This window comes from Sparus aurata, chromosome 13 (genome assembly GCF_900880675.1).
Source record: "Sparus aurata chromosome 13, fSpaAur1.1, whole genome shotgun sequence".
NCBI classification, from domain to species: Eukaryota; Metazoa; Chordata; class Actinopteri; order Spariformes; family Sparidae; genus Sparus; species Sparus aurata.
In genome coordinates, this window is record NC_044199.1 from 12692173 (window position 1) to 12717926 (window position 25754).

General features: G+C 41.4%; 1 protein-coding gene across 5 annotated transcripts in view; it reads right to left on the reverse strand.

The window, feature by feature from the left end:
• Nucleotides 1-3262: 3262 nt before the first annotated feature.
• Nucleotides 3263-25754, reverse strand: part of grik1a (glutamate receptor, ionotropic, kainate 1a) — a 38243-nt gene continuing 15751 nt past the window's right edge. For 2 of the 5 annotated variants that reach the window (XM_030437425.1, XM_030437429.1), the window contains exons 8-17: nt 23753-23860; nt 23407-23451; nt 18075-18188; nt 17505-17708; nt 16050-16273; nt 15257-15375; nt 12614-12831; nt 10958-11183; nt 7523-7773; nt 3263-3800 (exon numbers count right to left, since the gene is read on the reverse strand). In XM_030437425.1, the coding sequence (XP_030293285.1) occupies nt 3633-3800; nt 7523-7773; nt 10958-11183; nt 12614-12831; nt 15257-15375; nt 16050-16273; nt 17505-17708; nt 18075-18188; nt 23407-23451; nt 23753-23860 (1677 nt within the window). In that variant the 3' untranslated portion in view covers nt 3263-3632. Of the gene's footprint in view, nt 3801-6588; nt 6759-7522; nt 7774-10957; nt 11184-12613; nt 12832-15256; nt 15376-16049; nt 16274-17504; nt 17709-18074; nt 18189-23406; nt 23452-23752; nt 23861-25754 lie in introns of all 5 variants that reach the window. The other 3 variants (XM_030437426.1, XM_030437428.1, XM_030437427.1) reach the window with 3 other exon arrangements.

Genomic DNA, 25754 nt, shown 5'->3' on the forward strand with positions numbered 1-25754 from the left:
CCTCCTCCTCGTTTGTCTTCATTGACAGGCTGTTGACACAGACCTGCCTTATCAGCCCCGGAGACTGTTCATCTCATTGTGATGGATGGGTCACGCTCACACTCGTCTGCCAGTCTCTTGACGCCGGAGCCGTAGCCGGGATCCAGCTCCTCTGTACTCTTATATACAGTCGAGGGCCTTGTGAAGTGATACATGAACTCGACTTGACAGGTTTTTGAAGTATTTATATGCTAGATTTAGGAACACAATTCAGCGAGTTCTACAAGAAAATTTGCACAAGTGCTCTCGGATGTAAAAAAAAAACATATAAAAAATTGTGGTAAAATTTGTCCCGCCCTTTATGCTGCCTTGAAGATTTCAAAAACAGGCTTTTTGAACCTTCCCTCCATCAAGCTTTCCCTGGATTTTCCCCCCTCTCAATCTTTCTCTTCATCTGTGCCAGAGGTATAGAAGTATGGATCATAATCTCTGACCTTCTTACTGATGGCACGAGCTGACAGACGGCCGCCATCTCTTCATCTCCCCTCCATTTTTTTTCTTTCACCTCTCCTCAGCCATCGCCACTGAATTTGAGGGCTATGTGAAACTGGGATCAATCGAGGCGAGCGTTTTTTGTTTTGTTTTTTCTGTGGGTGAAACAAACAGGGAGACAAAGACAGAAACGTTGTCCAACAGCAGGAAAAAACTGTTCAGGTGAGGTCGACAGAGGCGGGCGTGATTGGAGGAGAGTCCCGCTCAGCCTGCGCAGAATGGAACGCCAAGGTCGGAGTTGTAATCCATGGCCTCATTCATGACGGATTAGATAATGATAAAAATAAATAAATAAATAAATAAAATACCGGTACTGACTTTGGTTTTGATTAAGAATTATAGGGTTAGGGAGATTAGAGGCGACCAAACGCTATTACATTGGACGGGGCCCAATCCCAGAATTAATCTGAATACCAAAAAAGAAGAAAACTCATTACAGGAAGAGATTAAGAAAAGCTCGGTCCAATTCTCCAAGGGACGCACACAAACCAGTGCACACGATCCACCGAGAGGAATGCTACAACAAAAACCCCCTGACCCGAGTAATTTACTGCACTAAAAGTGTTTATATCCATTTATTGCTCTTTCCTGTTTGAAATGTCACCGCATTAGCTGGTGAAAGCTACGAACTGGAGGTCAGTCTTTACATTACTGATGATGAATTACACTCAATTTAATGCTAAAGGTGCCCCATTAGCAGTTTTTCCTCTTGATTTTTCCATCTGCACCTATTTCTGACCGGCATTCGGTCATGTTGACATATAATAAGTACAGTTCTTTGTTGATTTGTGTGTCCTGAGTGATGGTATTCTTTACTTGATTGGGATTTTAGTGATGCCAGTGTTTCCCGAAAAGTCAGGAATACTGAATTGCTCGCTTCAGCAGGCTTACACGGTCCAGTGCAGGTGCACAGCAAGACTAAAGGGCTAAAGGGAGGAATAAAAACAGCAGCGATGAGGGGAAGAGATTAAAAAGGGTCGGGCGAGGGGTGGCGGGGAGACAAACAGCATGAGTGAACTCTTCGTCGCTGACACATTTCTTTTACCCAGAGGACAGAAACAATCCTGAGGATATGCAGCCCAGCTGCTAGAATAGAATGTTGGGATTTTACACTTTTGCTTACCATGGATGCACTCAAATGTCTGACTTGTCATACATGTTACGTCAACAATTCTATCGCATTCACATTATATGAATATGAGATGATGGTCCAGTCTGAAGGTGCAGGGTAAGGAGGTGGCTTCCAAGCAAGAGACTGCTGTTTGAGTCAGTGTTACAACATTTGTACAGGTTAAAAAACTGGGTGTTTTACAAAGGGGCTCTGTGGAATGTCTGTGGTAAGCTGAAGGCCGGTCGTTAATTTATGTTAGCGGACTATTTTTTATTCTAAACTTAAACATTAGCTCTTCTTGCTCTCTGTTAACATAGCAGAGGGACTGGAAAGAGGCATTTGAGAACACGCATTAAGTCACACCCCTTTGGACTGCCGTGGAAAATCCACAGTCCAGCGGCATTAAACAACTTAAAATAAGTTTTCATGTGACGTTCCAATCCGCAAAAAAAAAAACCCTAACAAACTAATAAGTACATGTCAATTGTTAGAAATTGTTACTGGAGCTGCTTTGGGACATGTTGGGACATTTTCCAACCAATATTTTTGAAGCTACGTCAGGACAATTTCCCATCCTGTTTGTGGCGACAGAACCAGTTAACCGAAAACGCTATCTTTTTCTCACCCTAACCGAGTGGTTTTTGTGGCTGAACCATAAGCGGTGTTGTCACAACATCAAATTAAAAAAACTGAACAGTTGCAACGCAACCGTGGTTTACAGAAAACGTACCTCGCCAACATTTACTCCGGTGATTGGGTTGAGGGAGCAGCAAAACAAAAATATTAATCCCTGCTCTCTGTATTCATGCTGAAGAGAGGTAATTGTGCTGCAGCTGCTGGGAACACATTCGCCCCTCGCTCTGATTACAGTACCTGCAGGTGAAAGCCAGAGTGCTCTAAACACTGCCGTCAGACGATAGACCGTCCTGGTCTGACAAACTGCAGCTGGAGTGACTTCCAAAGTCAATGTTTTAATTTCTCAAATTAACATTCGTGTCAATGGATCATGTTATCATAAACCACAGTGAGACTTAAACATTCTGGTAGGCAAGTTATACAACTTGTGAGGTACTTTTAAGAGAAGTTTTTGCCATTTTGCGCACATACACAGAGATCCACCGTCTCCACAGGGAGACAGGATCTTCCCTCAGGCTTTCAAATTCGACAAGCGCAAACTGAAACAAAATGACATCTTGAAAAAATTAAAAATTTAAACACCGTTACTCCCGGGGGACCATGGAAATCAAGTTTTGTTTTTGACCTCCTGGGAATATCATGCATAATAAAAAATAAAGAAACGCTTCCCATTTCGTCCTTTCCTCCACCCTGTATCGTATCCTCCCTCTGTTGCGTAGGCAGCTGCATTACGACCACAAACATCTGTGTTTATCTGTGCGAGCGTGTATGTGGAGTGATAACTGCGACGTGGGTGCTCGAGGGGTATAAAGCAGCAGGTGTGTTCCTGACTTTCCTTCAGAGGTCCTTATCTCTTTTCACTGGCCAGCGTTGGCTCAGCGATACGCTCTGAAGCTCCTTCGCCGCCTGCCAGTGAGCTCACAAAGAAAACAGGCGCACACACTGACTGCCAGCCGTACACAAAAACAGCAAATCTGACAAGGGTTTAGAAAATGCAAAAAATCTTTTACTCTGAAAATCAGTGAAGTTGTCATACATTTACACAATGGGAGTATCTATAAAGTGTGCAGATTCATGAGGGAACAGCGGTGGTTTATACTATGAGAGAGCTTTCATTCACGCCGTCGTCACTTGCTTTAACATCGTTATGTTGATACAAGGCCAGGACTTTGTAAACTACACCTACAGTATAAGGGTTAATGTGTTATTCATACACATACAGTATAAAGACAGGGGTGGCGAGGAAACAACTTTCTGTCATTTGGTGGCCAACAAACAAACAGCCGAGGAGTGGAGAGCGATCAATCGAGCCGTCTCTGATCTCAGTCCCATCAATTCTTTTAGGATCCAAGGCTCACGTGCTGGAGTCCCGCCTCGCTCCCTCCCTCTTTGGAGTGCGTTTGGGTTGACAGAAGATGCAAGCTGACCTTGCTCCGCTGTGGGGTCGCGACCTCCTCCGGATGCCTTTGTAACACTGCAGGGAGATGCCCAACTCCTCCATCACGGCGCTAAAAGACACGCACTGCCAGAGAGGAAAGAATGAAAGGCCAGGAGTGAGGACACCAGTGGAGCTGATTGCCAATAAAGCCTTCAAGAACTTTGGCCATGAGTTTAAAGATTGTGTGAATGTGGTAACGTAAAAGAAATACTGCTGCTTCATAGCTGGATCATCAAGGGAATGACTTGATACAGTATTAACTAAAAGCTATACTAATTCAATTTTAAACCTGAGGCAATGACATTTGATTCGGCTTGCCTGTAGCCGAGCGTGAGCCCACAGCCTATGACCACAGGTTAGCTCTAACGTCTAACCAGAAGTGACAAAAGACACATTTATTATAAACGTATCTAGGAGTGCCTGTTGTCTCATCGCAAAATCCAGTTACACAGATGAGAGATGAAGGACAATGTCTGCTGAGCAACATCCTAATGCGGGGAGCTATGAATTCATAATATGGTAATTATTTGAAATGATCAAAGAGAGGGCCGTCTGAGATGAGAAGCCTCGGGCTTATTTGATTCTGCAGAATAATACATCGCATTGAACTCATTAATCTTCGATCATGTTTATTTGCCTTTTATTTGGCTCTCCTCCGGCGGGGAGGGGCTCGCTACATTTGTTTGAGCAAATCATCATTCACAGCACAAACTCATCCGATGGTCTTTACATCCGACGACCACGGAAGGTCTTCTTTGCTTTCATCCCCGGGGCTTTGCTTAAGGCCTCTCAGACAAACGTGGTTCCCTGCAGGGTTTCTCACGAATACTAGGAAGACTTAGTTTCTTAGTACGGCAGAACACCAACCTTGTACCAACCTCAGACCTAAAATACTGAGACGGAGGAGCAAAAACAGCGGGGTTTCCATTTGGGCTGTGGAAGATTCAAAAGTTCTGGCTAGATGGGAAAAATACGCTCTGCTTCGCAACAAAGCATCTGCATTTCACGACCTGGCAATGAGACTCAGCAAGCAGGTATATTTTCCTTCAGAATCGCTTACTCTACCTTAAGTGCATTTCGAACTGTTCTACAAATTGCACTATTTTCACCGGACATGTTGCGTGGAGAAATTCTAAGGGTAACTCCACCAATTTTATACATTGCAGAGTGTTTACTGGTCTTGGGGAGTACGACTGCGTATTTGAAAAAGTGCTATAAAGACTTTTGTGTCTCCAAAGTAAGCTGCATGTAATCTGATGAATTGCCTCCAGTGATGTCGCTCAGTGGCTAAGTTGCATTGTGGGTGATACAGGCACCAGATTTGAAAAGCAGTCCATTGGTCTAGCACAGCACTACTATTATATATTATAGACAGCTCAAAAACAAACGATCAGAGCCCAGCTGGAGATATCTGCTTATATCATCCACAGTGCAACTTAGCCGCTGAGTGACATCACTGGGGGCAACTTATGAGCTTACATGCAGCTTCCTCTGGAGCCACAAAAGGCTTTTCACTACTTTTTTCACATATGCAGTCATACTTTCCAAGATCTGTAAAAACACAGTAATGTTTCCCTTTAAATTTGTCGGACCTCCACAGATTTCCCTGTAAAAAAACAAAACAAAACAGAAAAACAATAATTACCGGCTGATGGAAACCCTGAATTCATGTATGTTTTGATCTTGTTAGAATAACCAGTATAGACTTGAGATTCACCTTTGGACACATGGAGATCAAAAACATCCCACTCACAGGTATTGTTGACTCCAGCCTTGTTTAATACTGTATCTTATTTATCAATTTAGCGGCTTACTTATTTATCTTATGCGCACTGATTTTTTAACGACAGTATTATCAGTTACTCCTCATTGGCGGTGGTTCAAGTTTGCTAAAACAAACTGAATATTTTTCTTGAGTTTTCACCACACTTCGGACAGAGACTGGTCTTACAATTAGATAACAAGGTCATTCCAGGGTGTGAGCGAAGACCTTGAAAGTCTGCAGCCCTCTGGGATCCCATCCATCATTTCTTCTTCAGTTAAAATATCCTGCAGTCGCCGGAAATTATTGATGAAATTACAACTTCCCTTTTGGCTGCGGATCTGTGTCGGGGGACATCTTAACCTGACACGTTGCTCCATCACTGTTATCCTGCATATCAGCAGACCAAACCGGTCTACAAACGAGCTTAATGAGTAGGAAAATATTCAAATAACTTTTCCTATCTTTTGATTTCCCAAATGGCATTCAAAGTCTGCTTCTGAAGTACACACAAATGCCCACTGAGGCGTCTCTGAATGAAGCTAAACTCGTGGGCCTGTGTTGGAAGGCTACCAGCAGAAATAAAATGTGTTTATAACTGACTAAAATGTCACATTTCAAAAGTTATTCTGAATTGTACTAATGTTTTACTCAAAAGGACACACACGGGTGACTCACCCATTTCATATAATGACATGCACTTAAAAAAGCTTTCCAGGTGTCTTGAGTGTTTTCCATATATTTTCAGTCTGTATTTTCAGGCTTTCATCAGGGAAGTGCTCCTTACATGCTGAATAATAAAAGCATGCAAATGAGCGGGGACAGTCACTTGTGAATCAGACCTGCCTGCATGGAGATGAGGCACTATAAAACAAGCTTGTTATATCGAAACATGCACAGTCATAACATAACCCTGGGTATTAAGACAAAGGGAGTAGATTTAAGAACACAACTTCAGTTGAAAAGAGTAGGAAAACAGAATGTTTTGGCAAGGAAGTAGTGTGAGCACGAGGGGCAGGTATTCAGGGGTCAAATGGTCTGGGTAATTAGGATTGGCCGACACAGGTGCAGGTACACTCGGGCACAAAGAAAGGACACCTGGTTACAAACCTATCGTCTAGGGAGTGCATGTCTTGTGAATGTGCTGCCAAGGACTACTCTGTGTCATCCCCCAGTAGCCTGCCGCTCTCCAGATCAGTAGATAAGGAGGTGCCGGAGGAGGAGGTGGAGCCGCGCCGCTGGAACTGGCGGGACTGCACCCCGTAAAAGAAACAAAAGGCCTGACGCAAGCATGCATGGAGAAGAAAAAGGATGAAGGGAGGAAAACATAGAAGACATCAAAACAGACACACAAATGAAAAGTGCAAAAATGTGGCAAAGAAAAGAAAAAAAAACACACAACAATGCAAGACGCAAAACGAGGCAGAGCAAAAGAAACTTATCAGGCAGTTGCCCTTTCGTTACAGTGTGGAAAGGAAAGTAGCAGACGCAACACATGCTTCCCCAAAAAATACTAATAATTAGTACAGTTTCCTTTTTATCTGTGCCTCTTGACGGGCAAACACAGCACAAGAATCACTGAAAAGAGGAACCGAAACATGTAAATTCAGGCATAATCCAGTGCTGGTGACACACTTTTGGGTACATGAGAAAGAATTAGGTTACGCAACAGAGTCATTTGGAGCTGCAAACTCAGCACTTCTTTACGACATTAAACCCACTGTTTACTGTGTAGGACTGGCAGGAACTGATAAGACATAAATCCAGAAAGTGCAAATAAACTTGGATGAAGCAAACGACATCTAACAAACACAAAAAAATATTAATGAGTAACCAAAAAGACATTGCTTGTTCTCATTCTCTGAAAATGTTTGAAAATAAATGAGCAATAAGTATTCTAATTTCTTACAATACAAATTAATTAAACCACCTCCTTCCAAGATTTCATTACAGCTGCCAGCTCCCTCGGAACGGAATGACCTTTAATTCAGTCATTTGTCATGATCACTCAGCAGACGAAGAGCAATAACTTCCCCTCACTCACCTCCTCTATGTCGGCGTTCCTGCGGGCTTTGTAGATGAACTCTCCTATAGCCACGAACACAGAGAGGACCAGACCGGCAGCCAAGACAATGAAGATACCGCCGATGTTTTCCACGCCCAGAGCGTTGGCTTCCTTGTTGTCCTCTTCCGGACAGCCGTTGCCTCGCCACCATTTCTCCTTCATCATGTGCAGCTTCCCTTCCTCCTGCAGCTGGAGGATGGCAATGGTCACTTTATCCCTGTACGGAGAACCTGGGGGTGGAAGAGGGCAAAAAGAAAACATATCACATGCTGACAAAATAATTTATGTGCTGTTACTTGAGCCGCATTTCCATTGCAGCAACAGGGCTTAGGAACCTTAGGAGAAACTCATAAGCTTTTTCTTCTGCAGAGAACAGGGTCCCTGGTTGGGGGGGTTGAGTTGTGTTAAGGTGCATTTCATCTGGTCACCTGTCGCTATAACTTCTGGGGAAACATCAGATGATACTTCACAGCGCGAGGAAGGAAGTCGGCAAGCGTGACTGAAACTTCAAAACATTACCTCGTCTGAGAACATTTCTGCCTAAGTCGCAAAGATGGATCTTTATCACTGATAGAGGACGTTTAAACATTGAAGAAAACAACTCCCATGATCCCACGCTGAGTCAAGATGTGATCAAACTGCATATTTTGTTTGCGCTGTTTTGATTGTGGGATGCCCTGCAGTGAAAATTACATAGTGTGTGTAAAATACGATATTCAAGCTGGAAATTACTTTTATCTAAACCGATATCACAACTGTGGTATCTTCCGCCGTAGCCCAAGGTTAATTAGCAAAGTAAAGCCTCATGAATAAACTTGCTGACACGAAAAACCTCTGACGGAGAGGACTGTCGAAAAAGAAGATGGGGGAAAAACTACAACACAAATGAGGTGCAGAGTCGGAGGGGCTACCGTCACCAGCTGGAAGCAGACCAGAGTTCAGATGAGATGGCTAGGTTGTAGAAGTTGAAGCAATTAAACCACTTTCAACAGGTCTGACGAGAAGACGACTCCCCAAGGGCATTCTCCTCCGCGATCCGCCAATGACCTCCAACAGACTCATTTGTCAGCTCAGCTCTGCTCGGCCCAGGCACAGCTGCTTCTGCCCCGAGGGTACCAGCTTGAGGGTGCTATCAGCTGTGTTAAGCTGTTGAGCACATCTTTAACCCAAACCTGAACCTGTACAGAGTCTATGTGTTCTTAACAGCATCCTGCCAAACACACCAAACAACCAAAACATACTGAAGTTATAGAGGATTTTTTAAAGGGTTTTAATGCCACATCACCTGACCTGCTCTGAACTACGCTCATCGACACGTACAGGCAGATTCTCTCATTAGTGTCACGGATTCAAGATGACAAGCCACAGAATGTAACAGGTAACATCACAGGTGCCTCTGCTCTTGTGCTCCCTTTCACACGTCTGCCCTTAACTAGCTCATACCGGCACAGGAAAAAAAAGCTGTATTCAGACAAATGATGTGGACTGAACCACCTGCAGCTCGACATCAAACCGGACTGGAATAGCAACATCAGCGCCCCCTCCACGGGAAGGGTCAGCGCCGACTTAACTTTCTGAGGAGGATCTGCTCATTTGCTCAACTGTAGTTCTGTGCTTCACATATTCCCTCCATTCTTTCGGCGGCCGTCATTATATCGCACACAGCAGTGTTTAGGGGGCAGAAGGGGCGAAAGCAGCCGACAACCTAAGAATCAACAAGCTCATCAGGATGGTTGGCTTGCTGCCGTGAGTTGAACTGAGCGGAGGTCTGTCAAACTACAGAGGTTCATTGGCAATGCCTCTCGCCCCCGGTATGCCACCCTCATGTCCTGTAAGGGTGAAAGGCATTGCTAGTGATCTCCTGCTTGAATCCTCCAGGAAGTGCTTTGTTTCTGTGGCCACCAGACTGAACAACTTCTCCCCCTGCTGCTGGGAGGAGAGGCTTACAACCTTTGAAATTTTGACTTTTTTTTTATGTTACATTTACCTTTACTATAATTCTGTTTTACACTTTTTGAAATAACTGCACCGTTCTCTATTGTATATTGCATGACTCATCCTTTGTACAACAACTTTTTTTTAGTGGAATACAATCTTTTTTATGCCATATCTTACCTAGGAATAGAGGACACAAAAGAGGCAGTATATTGCTATGTATCTAATGTCTACTGGACTAAAATTTTATAATTTTTTGTTGAGTTATAAACATTCAAACCCAAAGAAATCTGTAATATTTCTAAAGGCGAAGTTTTCATTGGTCACTTGTAACTTCCTAGGGCCGAGTCAGAGAGTGAGGACGGAAGTTGGGTAAACATGACTAAAACATATCGTGAATATAACCTTAAAGGTAGACTATGTAGTTTTAGGTTTTGTTTATATTTGGCGGACCCTGCCACCTTTCTAGCTTCAAACAGTGTTCTTCTGACTTATTCTCCTCAGCTTGTTTTTATTCAGTTATGCAAAGAAAATACATAATGTTTTTAACATAATTAATATAAAGTATGCCGTATAAATATCATAGACACTGACGGACAGAACTCATAGTAATTACAGAAATGAACATTTAAATGTACTTGGCAGCTTCTAGGCATGGATATGAGCAACTTAAGTAGGTGTGGAGAGGATTTTTGTTGTGCTCAACAAAACTAAACAAAAGAAAAAAATAATAGGGCTCAGTCAGACAGTTCACAAAGGGAATATTTTAAGACAAATAACAACAAAATAAAAGACTAACAACAGGAGGAAGAGAAAGAGAGAGAAAAAAAACCATGAGAGACCCAGCAGTACTGACTGCAAACACGCCCCAGTGGTTTGACTTGTTTCCTATTTAAGTTCTCAATCCGAAAAACTGGCCGGAAACCTTACATGAACATTTGCAGTCAACAGCTGGCAGGCTGTTCTGATGGAAGAGCATTTGCCTGTTGAGGATAGATAGAGGACAGCCGTGCTGCACTTCAACTCTTGAAGAATAAAAATGCTAATTCCAACTGAATAAAAATGTGTATCTCGGTGCAAAGCCTCCAATTGTCAGAAGTGCATTTCAGCGCAGTTTAATATTCTGCTTGAGGAATGTGATTTGTGCAGTTTATACTTGGCTTGTTTGTGTTCACTCAGAGGCTGTACCGTTAGTTTGCACTGAATGCACAAAAGTTTACCTGATCGTTGAAGAGCCTTGCTGTGCTGAACAAGTTGAGACAACACCAAAAAAATTTTTTCTCTAGTACAATGCTAATTATTCTTCGCAACAAGCTTTCTTTTTTAATTACTTGTTGCCCGTTTGGAAAGACATTTAAAAAAAGTCTTAGGTATGAATGTGTTTCTTGATCAACTCTTCATTCTCAGCTCACAAAGACAGCGGTGAAAAATAAAAACCCTACAGTATTCTCTGCTTCATCTCCGTCTTGTTCTTCTTACCAATAGGTGTTCCCACTCCGTAACCCTTGGAGTCAATGAGACCTCCGATCTGCGTGAGGTTACAGTTTCTCTGGCTGATGTACTCGATGCTGGTGGACTCCATCAGCATGGCGTAGTCTGTCGTCAGGACCCGGGTGATGCCTTCCCTGTTGTTCTTAACCAATGCAGTGTTCTTCCTGCTACTCATAAACGCCCACATCTTCTCGTAGGTGGAGATCTTTGATTTCTACCAGAAGAGCCAAGGAAAAGTTGGTGAGAACTTTTATTCATTAGTAGTCAACACATGTACTTTAATACTTTAAATACTCCTGATAATCATAAACACATCTAAGTTTAACAGCAGGGTGTGTGGGACTATCTATCTTTCTTTGGTGTACATATGTGTGTGTGTTTCTTCTTGCTCAGCGAGAGAAAATGGGACAGCTGTGGTCTTAATCTCCTCCAGCTGATTCAATTTGTTCGAGCCATCAACACAGCCTGCTTCTTCCTATCCAGGCAGCCGTAATCACTGGCTGCAATCTGGGAGGATAAAGCCCTGCATGGATCACCCCTGCTGAGCCACCAGGATGCAAGGAGAGTGGGTGGCGGTGGGGGGAAGGAAGTGACAGCCCTGCCTGAGGGCATCGCTACTGCGATACGTTATATAATACGAGGTAAAAAGTTGGCATATGTTTAACTTCAACCCGGACGACCCAAAACACACGTAGTCTCAATACACATCTTCTAAACTTCCCATCATATACTTACCTCTTTCATTAGAGGAAATGTAGCCTTTTTTCTGACTCTGACTTAAGTGGATTTTTTTTTTTCATTGGATGTTTGCTAAAGATACAGGATGATTGGGAGAGCAGCTGAGGGAACCCTCATGACCCTGATTTAATGGAAGTGAAGTACTCTACTACTGACTCATACTCAAATTCATATTTTTTAATATCATTCAGAATCCTAGTCAGGAGTAAACAACAAATCTATCAGAGATAGACCACAGAATAGCACACGCACTTGAGACTACTGCATCCAGTGGGTTGATATTAATATTGGTTTATTTGGTACTGAGAAACCTGAGTTGTTTACATTATAGCTAGAAGTCCTGTATACATTGCATCGGCTGCATTTCAATCAGATGTAACAATGCCTACATCTACTGTTCCTGTCAAATACACTGATAAATAAATCATCTTTTTAAATACAAACACGTATCATAATCTGAACCCGTAATTTATGATTAGGAATAATTACAGAGCTTCAACTAATTTGACATGAGAATATGAATGTTTCATATAAAGTACAGGCAGTTAAAAATCAAGTAAACATTTTGCAATGATTAACTACTTTGCTTAAGATTAGTCAATATAGAGAGGTAATATGCAAAAAGTTTGTTGCATCTTGATGTTTTTCCCAGAAGACAAACATTTAATTGAAGAATGTGATATTCAAATTACGGATTTCATGTGTTTAATATGGGTAATTACACTATGTATTGCATGGGGCTTTAATTTGACCTCTGCTGCAACACTTGTACATCATTTGACAGGACGTACAACTTCACGTGAACTTTTGAGAAAAAGCAAACAGACACTTCTCCGCAGTACTATCAACGATTATATTCTTGTGACTTTGGTAAAGCTCATTAAGAGCCTTCTAAACCAGTTGTACCTTGAAAAAGGTCATGGTGGATCCATCCCTCACTGCCCCGTATTCAATCCTGGTCTGCTTTGCCAGGTCGTCCGCTGAGTCGATGGGCGCATCCATTCGCTCCACGGTGAGGAAGGCAGCCAAGTTGGCAGTGTAGGAGGAGATGATGATTAAGGTAAAGAACCACCAGATACCCCCGACTATTCGAGTGGACAGAGCCTTAGGCATCAGCTCAGAGCCTGGAAGCACAGAGAAAGGAGACAAAAGGTTAAAAATTAAACAGCTCAAAAAGCTAACATTGGTTTGTTACAACAAACAAAGTGTGCTATGAGTCACTGTTCACACCAGAGCTCCAATTAGATTTTTTTCAGCCTGAGCCCCAAATGATAAACTGCAACTTCCTTATACAGCGTGCTTATTTTCTACCCTCTGTGATACTTTGCTGTAGATCAGAGTGAAAAAGGTAGCAGAAGAGAACGAAATAGTACAAAGTAGAAGAGAGAAAAGCTGAACATAAAGAAAATGAAAACGTTATTAATAAAAAAACAGAAAAAGCAGAATGAGCTCCGTCCCTTTTGTTTCCTTCTCCATGCAGAGAAAATTAAGATGCATGAAATGTGCAAAGTTTTGAATTATTTTCTCTAAACATCTTCAAACATCTTACACTTGGATTGAAAACATGCTTTAATCTGCTTTCACCGTCGAAGTCATGGAGGATTGGTTTACCTGCCACGTATCTAAGGTGGAATTTATTCTCTGGAATCCGACAGCGAACTTGAGGTCACTGTTAACTATTGTTGTTACGATCCTGGAATTTCAAACCTTCAGAATAATACCTTGAAACATATTGATATTCGATGCCATGTTCGGTAGCACGGGGCAAAACTGACACAACATTGTGGGCATAGAATTTTGCTACATTTATAAAAAAAAAAACTCAACAAATATAACAAGGTTTGTGTCCTGTGTGTTTGTTTACTGAGCGAGAGGAGGCAGGGTTATATGGGTACTCCAACGGTATGTGTGTCGGCTCGCTGTATGAAAGAAAAGAGAGTGAGAAAGTGCAGTTTATACAGGTGTAGTGATACTATGGAAAATACAGCTAGTTTGTAGCGATGAACTATATGCAAAAAGTCAAATCGGGATTATATTGACAGATATTTTGATTGTTATAGGAGTCTTAAAAATACCCAAAGGATGACTTTTGCTTAAGTCTGTACCAAAAAAGAAGGTTTCCTTACGTCTGGAGAATGCCATTGGTAGGCAAGGGCCTCCCTGTAGCACCACAGTGCTTCATTTATAATGGTGTGTTGTGACATATTGTACCGTCTTTCAAAAAGATGCCATTCTTGTGACTCGGGTACTGCCCCAATTACACACACGTAACACATATGCAGAATATGCCACTGAGACACCTAGTTTGTAGTACATTCTCCATGAACCCTGTCTGAGCTTGTTTGTTATAAGATGATGGAACGAATAATTGGAATCCCGCTACAGTTCAGCGGAGCACATGATGCTCAATGTTGCAAAATAATCTGTTCAAGCACATTACAAATCAAACAAATGTACATGTAAAGGCATCCTGGATCATTAGTGACAGCTTCACTGGTTTGTCTCTTCATCTGTACACATAGCTGCATTTCTGAAGAACTGAAACATTTGACGAATGAAGCTTGCAGTCAGAGAAATCACAACTTTTCATAGGTTTGTTTACCCTCCAATCAGGCTTGTGGGACTTATCCTGCCCAAACCTCCAGCCTTAAGGGAGGTCAACTACTACATAATTCTTATAACACGGTATGGTTGCAATTCACGAGAAAGGGCATTTCGCAGGAAAAAAGGAGGCGGACATTGATGTATTGAATTTAACAGCTTAGAGTAGAGTTTACAGTGTCAGTGCAGCGGTACAGGAAGTTCAGGACTGCTCTTCAGGAGACAGCCAGGTGGCCTTTAAATCCTTTGTTATTAATAGCCCTTTAAACCTGCAATAACTGAGTCGTGTTTCCGACCACCTGACAAATTAAATTCCTCTCTGCTCTGATCCGATATTTACTGTAATGCCATTTGACTGCTATGTGGTGCTGGGCGTGCCCTTGGTTTTATCGGAGCTTTTTAGCAAAAAACAGCTGTCTGCAACCAAATAACAACACTGACGACAGCAATCAAAGTTGTGGTCTGGAAAATAAAAACTTTCCCAGTTTTGTCACAAGGAGCAACTAAGTCCTCATGAGAAATAAAATATAATGACTTGGTTACGCTCAAGTGACAAAGCCCTCTATTAACTTTAATAATTAAGTGCAAAGGAGGAAGTCAGGTGAGCAGCAAAGTCAGGACTTTAAACCTCATCTTTTAACACAGGGGACCACTGTTCATTTCCCGTTTAAAACTGTCACTTTACATTTATTTCTTCAAGCATAACCATCATTGTTCCATCCCCTTCAAAAACTTGCTTCCCTAACCTTGACAAAGTGATTCATTTTATCCCAAACCACGAGCCCTAAACCAGGTTGCACTGATTTTAGGTCTAAACCTAACCTAAACACTTCTAGCATTTTGTCATTAAAATTTGGGCGAACCTCTTTCACATACAAAGACTTACTTGATCCACTGTTTTCTATAAAAAAATATCAACTATAATCCCTTTAACTGTGAGCTAAATACCTTGCCGCATAAGAGCTCCAACTCCAAACCAGAAACTGTTGAGTAAAGTGAAATTGTTCTGTATCAGTGTCGAGGACGGATTGCACGGATGTGGGTTGTACCACTCGTATGGAGTAAACCTGCGAGACAGTAAAAGAGAGAGAAAAAGAGAGGAAGGGAAATCATAATGTCAGAAGGAAAGATGCTAAATCTGAAGAGTCACTGTACTGTAGCTCATCTTGACCCACGAGGGCACACTGGCCGTGCACTTCACCGCTGCACATCACACTTCATTTGCATTACGATTTTCACAATAAATATACAGCTCAGTAATGGGTTGCTGGGTGCATCCTGCTGGCAGCGGTTTCACACAGCACCTAAGAGGGAGGTGAGGAGCCAGCCCGCAATCACCCCAGACTACTTCACACACACAATGGAAGCCAATCTGGCAGCTGACAGGAAGCGCTGATTATTTTAGAATAGCTGTGCAAAATAAGAAATTTCGCTGAAGTAGGGTAAGGCAAATTATTCCAGACAATCAATGATTCTTTTCATGTGGATTTGATACATCGGGCATGACTCTCTGTTTTGTTTTTCTCAGTGCTGGCACCATATCACAGCTTTGGTGAAAGAACTCTGGGCTGCCCGTATGAAAAACTCTCTTGAATTTGTTTATTCGGACTATCAACAACAGCGCTTATAGCAAAGCTGATCGTGGACTTTATATCCAACAGCGTACCCTCAGTGATCCTTATATTTTTCCATTCCACCATACATCAGTCTCATTAAAACAAGGATCAATCCATCCTCTCACCTGGCAATCACAAAGAGCACACAGCTAACTCCTGTGCAGGCCAGCAGCACGTACATCCAGATGTCCGGAGACAGGGGATTAAGGAAGGAGAACACACCCGGATTGGTGCCGTTAGGTTTGCGGTACAGGATGCTGATTCCTAAGGTCATGAAGGGCTTGGAGAAGTCGATGACTTTCTCTCTCACGTAGGTGATGGTCAAAGGAGCCACGGCAAGGTCTGCAACCTTGAAAAGCCAGAAGACGACGTGAGACACTGAAGGTAAAACAGGCACAGCTATGGGATACACGTGGCTTTCTATAGCATTTGTCCTGTTTCCATTAATCCAGCTAACAAATGTCTGCTGATCACTATTACAACAACGTATAACCCTTGTTAAACCTTTGTGTTTTTCACAACTAAGGAACAAACTGTTATAGTGAATAAATGAGTCATACAGAACAATATAGATTGGGTTAGACCGGTCATAGAATAAGAGCACAACAGCCTACTTTAAACCAATCAGTGTAAAGATGTCAGTGCTTTTTATATGTACAATTCAAAACTATGGTCAACCTGTCTTTTGATAAAAGCCCTGTTTTTATAATCATAGAGGGCATATAGTCCAAATATGCTAAGACAATTGATTATAATCTACCTCCTATTGATATTATCAAAGAAACATGATTTCACTGGTCTGTAAGCACATTACCATTTTAAATCAATGGAATACAAATTTTTCAATAGAATATGAATGAAGTCTTTTTTTTTGCACATTTACGACCCTGTACTGTAGGTGATTCTTTTAAAAGGAGCTGATTAATGGGGGTGGGGTGGTTTTAATTAACAGCAGTTGCTGAATACTCATTCAGTATTAATCTTACATGAAAACACAAACTGTATTATGATCTAGAGCTAGAGGTTAAACGAGTAGTTCCCAACATTTCTTAAAAATAAGTAAGTAGTGTAGTTGGTGCCCCTATCCATGTTTCAGATGTCTATGTGTTGTTTCACCGGAGAAGTTTCACCAAAGAGACAAATTTCTCTATCCAATATCTCATATAAAAATATCAAAAATATTTGTGATAATAATCATATTAATAATAATAACAACAACGATAAATTGCATTTATATGACGCTCTTCATGATACTCAAAGCAGTTTGGAAAATGAATCCAACACATTAAAATAATATGAAGTGAGTAGTGTTACTTTTGATACTCTGATACCAATTCAATAGGGCTTTATGGGCATGGAAAATAGAAATGTACATTTGCAAAGTAACATAAAAAAAACACACAACAAAAGTAACAAAATAAATGTAAAAAAAAAAAAAAAAAACTTTTTCTGCCAATCAAAGCAGGTTATGCCCAAATGTTGCTCCTCATCAACTGAACATACCTCCCGGCTACTGTAACTAATATACCTGTGAATAGGAGCCTATGTACTGTAGTGTGACTGCTACGGCTTTAACTCACATGGTCAATCAGCTCTCGGACCATCCCGTTCCACTCCCCCTTGTCATTCTGGGCTCCGTACTTCCCGTCGGCCACCAGTCTGACTTCGTATGTAAAACCCAAGATGTTTGAGAGCTCTTTCAAAAGATCCAGGCAGTAACCCTCGAAACGATCGTTACCAGCCAGCTCCTTGTCCGACTTCCTATACATCACGTACGGATTTTCCTGTATAGCAAAAGAGATCTGCTGAATTTCACCGATTTGTTAACTCATATTCCAAAGATGAGTGGCAACTACGTCCAAACAGCAAATCTAGTTGTCTTTGAATTATTATGTTAGAATATTATTTAACTTTAATAACGAGGAATATACCATTCCTCTGTGTTTGGCCTCTCTGCATAACACTTCAACACAATTGCGAAACTGCACTTTCAAATTATCCAGTTCAGGTTTTCCTTTCCTAACCTCCACTCTCTCCTGTCCTTTCCCTCTCACGACCATTTTGTTTTCCTTTGTCCTCCTATCTGCGCTCTACACATCCTATATTTACCCCCCACCCCACAGTGTCCTCTGTTTAACCTTCCTCCTCACCAGTATTGTGGTGACAATAAGAGTCCTGTTAGCCAGAGAGTCTGTCACATTGTTATTCTTGTCTCGGTTGGTCTCCGTCAGGTTCATCCCTTTGTACGAGTTCCACACGGCAATCTGAAAAGGCAAACAGTGCTTGAGATTGACTGAACCACATTTCCTGCTTTGATCAGTGTCACATTAGCTTCAATCGGAGCTTTGAATAAGGCTGAAGTGGTGTCATTAATGACCACTGACACTCATCGCTGGTCAAGGAAGGAAGCTAATTGATTATTCTTATTATCTCTGACGCCAAATATACAGACTGCGATTTAGTCTACAGGTCTCACCAAACTAAACTATAAAAAACTGCTCTGATACGCTGCATATTAATCACACTTTCTGATTCGTCGAACAGAAAAATGAAAAAGTATCAGGGTAAAAGACCTGACACTCTTGGCTCACTTTCAAACTTCTGCTCCATTCACTATTCTGCACGACACCATTTCCCTTTGCTCAGCTTTGCTCTGATGATTCTGGGCAAAGCGCCGAAAACTTCATTTTATGTAGAATGAATATGAAAACGAAGAGGTAGTTTGTTCCATTGGAGCTGCTGATTGCGTGTGCCAGGTAGCAGTTCACAGCTATTCCGGAGCAAACCAGCACCTTTCCTGTTGTGTTAGACTTATCCGACTGTCGGGTAGGAGACATACCGTGCAGGCCAAACAACAAAACAGTTTTTTTATGACAAATGTGAAGGCTAACACTTTCTTTATGGTGAATCACAGCTTTGGGTTGGCTCGGACATCTGTTGAATCTGAAATACTGGAAGTCTTACAGACAGCAGGAAGAAGCCCGAGTTTGAATGCTGTTTACTTAAACATTTAAAAAATGGGAATTTCCTTTGTAAATAACTGTTTGTGCACAGGTATCAGACATTTATCTTTTCATCCTTTTTAAAACCTTTTCAAGATAACTTTTTACCAAATTTAAGACTGATTTTTGCACAAAACATCAGGTTTTGTTTCTTCTTATTCAGCATTGCAGGTAAGCAGTATATACGTGGTCCCATGCAGGTTTATCAACATTTTGCCAACAGGTGAGCATAAGTATAAAGTAATAAAAGGTGTATATGACTGTGTCAGAGAGAGTTTCATTGAGATACTAATTCTGTTTATTTCAGGCATAAATTCAGATTTTTTCAAATCCATAAAGACGTTAAAATAGGGTTTTAAAAAGGAAGTTTTTTTACTACATTAAGTAACTAATGTAGTTACTTAAAACCTTGGGTTAAAAGTGTATTGCCTTTTTTGTAAGGTTTTTATTTAATGCACAATGTGATGACTCCTGTTTAGTTGAGAGCATTGTGAGAAACGCCGGGACACCTTGTTCTGATGTCATAGGTCGGTAGCATTAGGGGTCAGAACCAACATGGCCGCAAAGGAAGCATATGGACCCAAAATAACGCTACACATAGTCCAAGAGATGCTCACGGTAATTGTCGTTAATTTATTTCGTATTTATGTATAAATTATATAGCATGATGTTGTTAATGTACTCTCACATGGACATTGGGGATGAATGTTCAGCAATTGTATTTATTTCAGCAAATTTCTGTTGTGCTGATGTGTTTTGAATGTTTATCAATAGACACCAGCTTGAGAGACTTTAGAAGTGTGTATGTGATGTATATTTTTGAAACTTTTATGTCCTAGCCATTTTTGCATTGGACCAGTGTAGCTACATTAGGTTTAAAGATTTGCAAAATTGGAAATGTGGACTTTCAAACTGAAGACCTTGACTCATACTGACAAATATCAATCAAAAGAAGGATGAATGAAATGAGATTTAAGACTCTGAAATTACTTTTGAGGCTTTCTATTGAATATTGACTTGAATTTAAGACATGTTTAGACTTTCTAAGGACCTGCAGATACCCTGGGTGCATAATAATAGTTGAATATATTTGAGCTGGAGATTGACATTTTATAGATCCAATAAGCAATTATAAGGGACAATAACTAATTGAATAAGAAGGGGAAGAATTTGGATATCAGACCAGCGGGGACAGTATGAATGAAGAGGAGGAGGGTAAGAGAGGGTAACAGGGATAGTCAACCACATGGTGTTTGCCCTCCGTACCGTCGCAATAACTGTGAATGAGAGTGTTCGGTTCATCGGACCAGGCGCGATAATCCAGACAGTTACCAGATTAGAACAGGCGTCTGGCAGCGTTTAAAATCTCCTCACTCGTTAAGGGCTGACGAAAGGTCAAGGGGCTCATGACAGTGATGCTATAAAGCTAAGTGCATTAAAAGATCAGTGTCAACGTAAATAAGAAATAAAAGGAAGTGATGGAGAGAAGCTTTCCCTTCTTTTTTTTCTGTTCAGAAGAAGAAACGGATTGGGGGTATTTTTAGTCGGAAACAAAAGGCCTGTTCATTCACTCACTGCATAAGAGGATGAGTAGCACTGAACGCATCAGTACTTCTTATTAGACTGAGCTCTACAGGCAGTACCATCATATTTTTCACTATTTCTTCTACAGAAAAAGGGCTATGCAGGATTACCTATCGGAAGAGATAACGTGCTTTTCACTCCTCATTACGTTTCTATCTTATTCTGTTCACCCAGTCAGACAGACAGAAAATGTGCTCACTTATAACCTTGCTAAAAGCACTCTATATCTCCACCGCGGCACTCTGCACTCTCTGCAGGACTCCATAAATCTGTCTTATCTCTGGACACTGCAGATGAGCAACAAAGTGAATGCAGTTGGCTTTAATTAATTGCATTGTCCTCAATCTCGAAGATAAATGGACAGAGTAAGAACAATATTTTTGGAAGTGCCGAGGGAATTAAGGTTTGTGCGGTTCGACGTCAACCAGCTCAAGTTGAACGTTGTAAAACAGTGTTATTTCGGGAAATGAATCATCATCCTCTGTGAAATATCAACCGCACGATTAGTCAGTTTGAAGTTTAAGTGCTAAAAGTAATCTGACCCAGCCAATGGAATCAATGCTAAAATATAGCCTGGGACGTCTGCACAGTATCATCATCTTTTAAAACCCTAAGTCATGGATTTACTGGGTATAGCCTTGCAAATTTATCGTGCGCACCAGAGAAGCTTCCAACAACAAAGTGTGCTATAAAAACTGACGGGGATTCTCTCTCGTGCGCTGGGAGTAAAATGTTATCTGTGAATCCTAAAGCTCATCTCCGTCCAGAACCAAATCAGACCGGAGAACCGTTAACAACAGAGCAGGGAGACACGGTACACAAGGCCAGGAGAGCTGAGAGGGGTAAAAAAATAAAAAAAATAAATAAAAAGAATCCAGAAATTCAACAACTTTGAGAGAAAATTCCCCAGGAGACTTTCACTTTGTTTAGCCCCATCATCCTCTTCAGAGTGTATTTAACACTCCAGCGCCCGAGAACTAACGCGACTGCAACCGACTGATAATTCATTTTTCACGACCATAAAGTCGAGCGTTTTATGTGAACTTCTTACCATGTTGTGGTTATTTCCTCTGGGGGAGGGAGAGGCTTCTGAGGGCTGAAAGTGCTGAATGGAATTAAAATTACAGTATAAATCACTGCCTCTGCGCCTTGACAGCTGCTGCCTGCCTACACACCTGTCTGTCCGACATCTGAGACAGACAGAGAGGAAGAACTTTGCCAGCGTCTGACAGTAAGGTACGTGTTTAAGGGGATGAATTCATTTAACATTCGTTCTTTCGCTCTTCAAATTGGCATCAAGGTGACAAGCAGAGGTACTGAGTAAAGAATATTCCGTTTGCACTGAGGTTTTACAGTGCATTTTGTGAGACTAATTTAAGAGTCATAAATTATAAGAACACAGCTGGTATACATTTGCTCTTATAGTTTAGCTCAAAGGCAGACAGGGACATACCCTCTGTCTCTAGGCGATGTCACTCACAGATGAGATCAAATCATCATGCTCACCGGCTTCATTCCTCACTCTCTGACACGTCATCGCCTGTTTCTACATACATTTTGGTTAAAAGCGACCGAATGAAACACGCAGTTGACTCGTATAAAATCCCGTTTGAACATTGCTGGAAACATTACTGATGTAGTATACTGTAGATACAACTCAATAAAGAAACGAGAAAGGTGTACTCGTTTTTAGACACTTCTGACGAAAAAATGTGGCGTAGTTTGTCTTTAGTTTGACATAAAAATAATGATTTTGAAAAGACGAGGTCCATTTAACACACATCTTTAGAAATCGCATTGAAGCGAGCATAGTGATGTGAAAATGTCTAGTCACGATTAACCTCTCCAGCATTATTGCAATTCACAATGTGACCCTGATAATCATCAAAATTATTCTTGAAAATTTTAAATGAAAACTAAAATTGCACTAAAACATACTGGAACCATTTGACTTTCCTTTTTTTTGGATACCCAATAATTTTTATTGCATCACATCTTTTTTGGGGGGTGAAAAAATCAAAGAATCTTAAGTAAGTAATCATAAATCACGAGGTCTTCCTGCAAAACTGAAGGATAAATAAAATGGTGGTAACCTCATCTCCCTGACATTCTTTAGTTTGGAATCTGTAGTATTTACACACATCTGAGTTTTTATGGGGGATACAATGTGCCAGCCATACCTTCAGCCAATGTGACAGGCTTTAGCACTTCAAAATAAATCACTGAACCAATACAGGACCAAACGTCAGCAAGCTAGACACCTTCACCACAATCAACATATCGTGAGTGTTAAAATCCTATACTATATCCTTCTTATTATACACAGCGCAATCAAAAGGCCAGCAAAGAAAATCTGCTCCTCTTGTAGCAAGTCTTGACTTAAGCTGTCGTCTCCTCTGCTAACTGGATCCCTCCTGGCTGCAATTAAATACTTCTGGCCTGTATGATTTCCATGAAAGTACGAAGACAGTATAATAGAGCAGCACATTATAAGTAGCGAACTGACAAGTCTCTGAAAAAATGAAGGATCGGTCGGATGAATTTAAAGCCACAGCCAGCTGCGGAAACTGAACAACATTACATTTAGTGAAACTGCAGGACGTACATTTCGCTGAAGCACTGTTACGTCTACTTTAACAAAGGAATATAAAAAAAAAACTTTTCTACCCCTGCTGACAAAAGTTTTGACAAGTGTCAGACATGGCAGCAATGACTGGACCCAAACACAGGGAAAACTGAAATGTCAAATACATGGCGTTGCTGTACACAAAACCAGTGGAGAGAAACAAGGTTGACAAGGCAGGGAGCAGGAAGGTGCGTGGCATACTGAGTGAGAAAAGAGAGGGGGGGGGGTTAACAACAAGGGGCTTGGGCCAAACATGGCACTTGCACAAACCTTGATCCACCTTTTTGTGAGGCGGCTTCCAGCCTCCACAGTACCCTTTTGAAAATGTGAAGAGTGCGAGATGAAGCACAGGGTGGAGAAAAATAATCAGTTGTTGCAGCATTATTGACATTCATGACCGGACATATGTAAACCAAAAAAATCTAAATGTGGGGATGGATTATAGGACACAGAATCTCTACAGTAGCTTACTCTCTTTAACACATACACGTTTTACACACACACACACACACACACACACACACACACACACACACAAGCCTTAATGGAATGAATCAGCCAGCATGGAAGCAGCATGAGAGTGGTGTAATTGGCTGTTCCCGGCCTCTGTGCTCACCCTGGCAGTGCCGTCCTCTTTGAGGCTGATGATGTCCAAATCAAAGTCTCTCCTCAGGCCGTCCGTCTTATTAAGAACAATGTGCCCTGTCAGCCCGTCCCACTGTGCCTGCAGAGAACAGATGCAGAAGGAGAGAGAGAGAGAAGTGGGAGATAGTCTCAAAGGCCGACTGAATTCCGTGCAGGAGTTTCAGCTGTGGGGCAGAGTCAGGACCCTGGAGGAGAAGTGAAGGGGATCCAGAGGGAGCCGGAAGAAGCGCGTGTTGACAGACAGCTGTAGGACTCGCTGGGGCACTTCAAGTGAAAACTGAGCGATGTGTGCGGGTTGTTCAGCGGCACTGTCCCCATACGCATTGACAGTTTGTGCTTGCAATTGCTACCATCAACGTTTGCATGCATATTCCTATTCTTCCATTTACTGTAGAGATATTCAATTATTTAAGGATTTATCATTATGTATTTATGTATGTTAACATGCATGCAGGTACTAGCTTTTTCCCTGCGGTAGTTTTCACATCTGTACACTACAGCATTCACAGGTCATCCAACCAGTATATTTTACAGGCTGTGGTGTTTTTCCGACACATGGCTACAGCCCTAAATGTCTTCTCTAATTATGCCTGGCTGCCTGTGGACCAAGCTGCAACCTCCGTGGCTGAATTTGAAGCCAACACAGAAGTGCTGTTTCTCGAATGGACCCCGATGTTAAAATCCCCAACTTTACAACCCGAAATAAACAATTTTACAGCCTGGTGCAATAGACAGTTTTGGTCTTTATCGCAAATTTCGACATTCATGACCAACTGTACCAAATGATACCGATTTAATTTATATCACTCACTTGTTCGATTATGGTATTATGGTTAAAAGTTACGCATGATTAAAGATCTAGTCGTTTTGAGTAAAAGCTAGCTTCTAGCACTCTAGCTAGTAGTCAGCAGCTGGGGTTCATGTGCAGCCTCAGCTTCACTCATGTTTCACCTATTTTCCCATCTTTGGATTAGCCGAAAGTTTTGGATTTGGTCCAGTAGATCGCCTCATTTTAATCCTGTGGGGCAACTCTGACTGTCAAGATAACGTGTTTTTTGAGTTTTGAGACTTATTGCATAACAATGTTAAAGAAACAAATCCTCAGAAGCCTCGCTCTCATGAATATCCTGTTAGATGTGAGTTGTGGAGTTGGAGAGTGGAGTGGAGATTGGAGTTTTGACCTTGAGGAACTGCGGATAAGAATATATTTCCAAAGTCATGGCTGACATATAACCGATTCTGACGACAACTGTAACCAAAAAGTGACATAATTCACCAATTTCCTCTTTTTGATGTCAATCAAAAAACATATTTTTCTTCTCCTTTGCTTGATACTGAGAGAGAGCAACAGCACATCAACAGATATTCAAACATGAGTCGTGCCATGTTACATATCAAGCCACCAATACCTTATTCATGCTGAGTATTAGGTTGAATTTATGTATCAGTGAAAGCCAGATATCCCCTTGGAACAAGAAAGTCTTAAACAAGTGGAGCTGAACAAGTGGAATTTGTTATCAAGGCTGAAATTAGGCTATTACACAGTCACAGGCATAGCACAAAGAAAATTAAGTTTAGTTCTCATGTTAAAAAAAAAAAATCGAAAAATAGATTTTTTTTTATCCGTCTCTCTCAATTCCGGACAGCCTGAAGGAAGTTCTCCATGACAGGAAATTAATGAGTCTTCCTGCATCATTTTTCTTAGTGAAGAAATATTTGTTGCTGTCGAGCCATTTTGAAGAAGTGGTATCTATAAAAAAGGAACTTTAAAATGATCGGCAAAAAACACGTTTTGCTGGTGCAAACCTTTGAAATCCATGATGTTAACCTCCTTTCTGTTTTCTGTCATGAAATGATGTGCATTCAATAAGAAAAATGTGTCCACAGACATTTAAAAGACAATATAAAACTGAATACTGTGTATTACAATAGCTCGGGGAGAGAAAGAGAACGCACAGGTTGTAGTGCCAAGG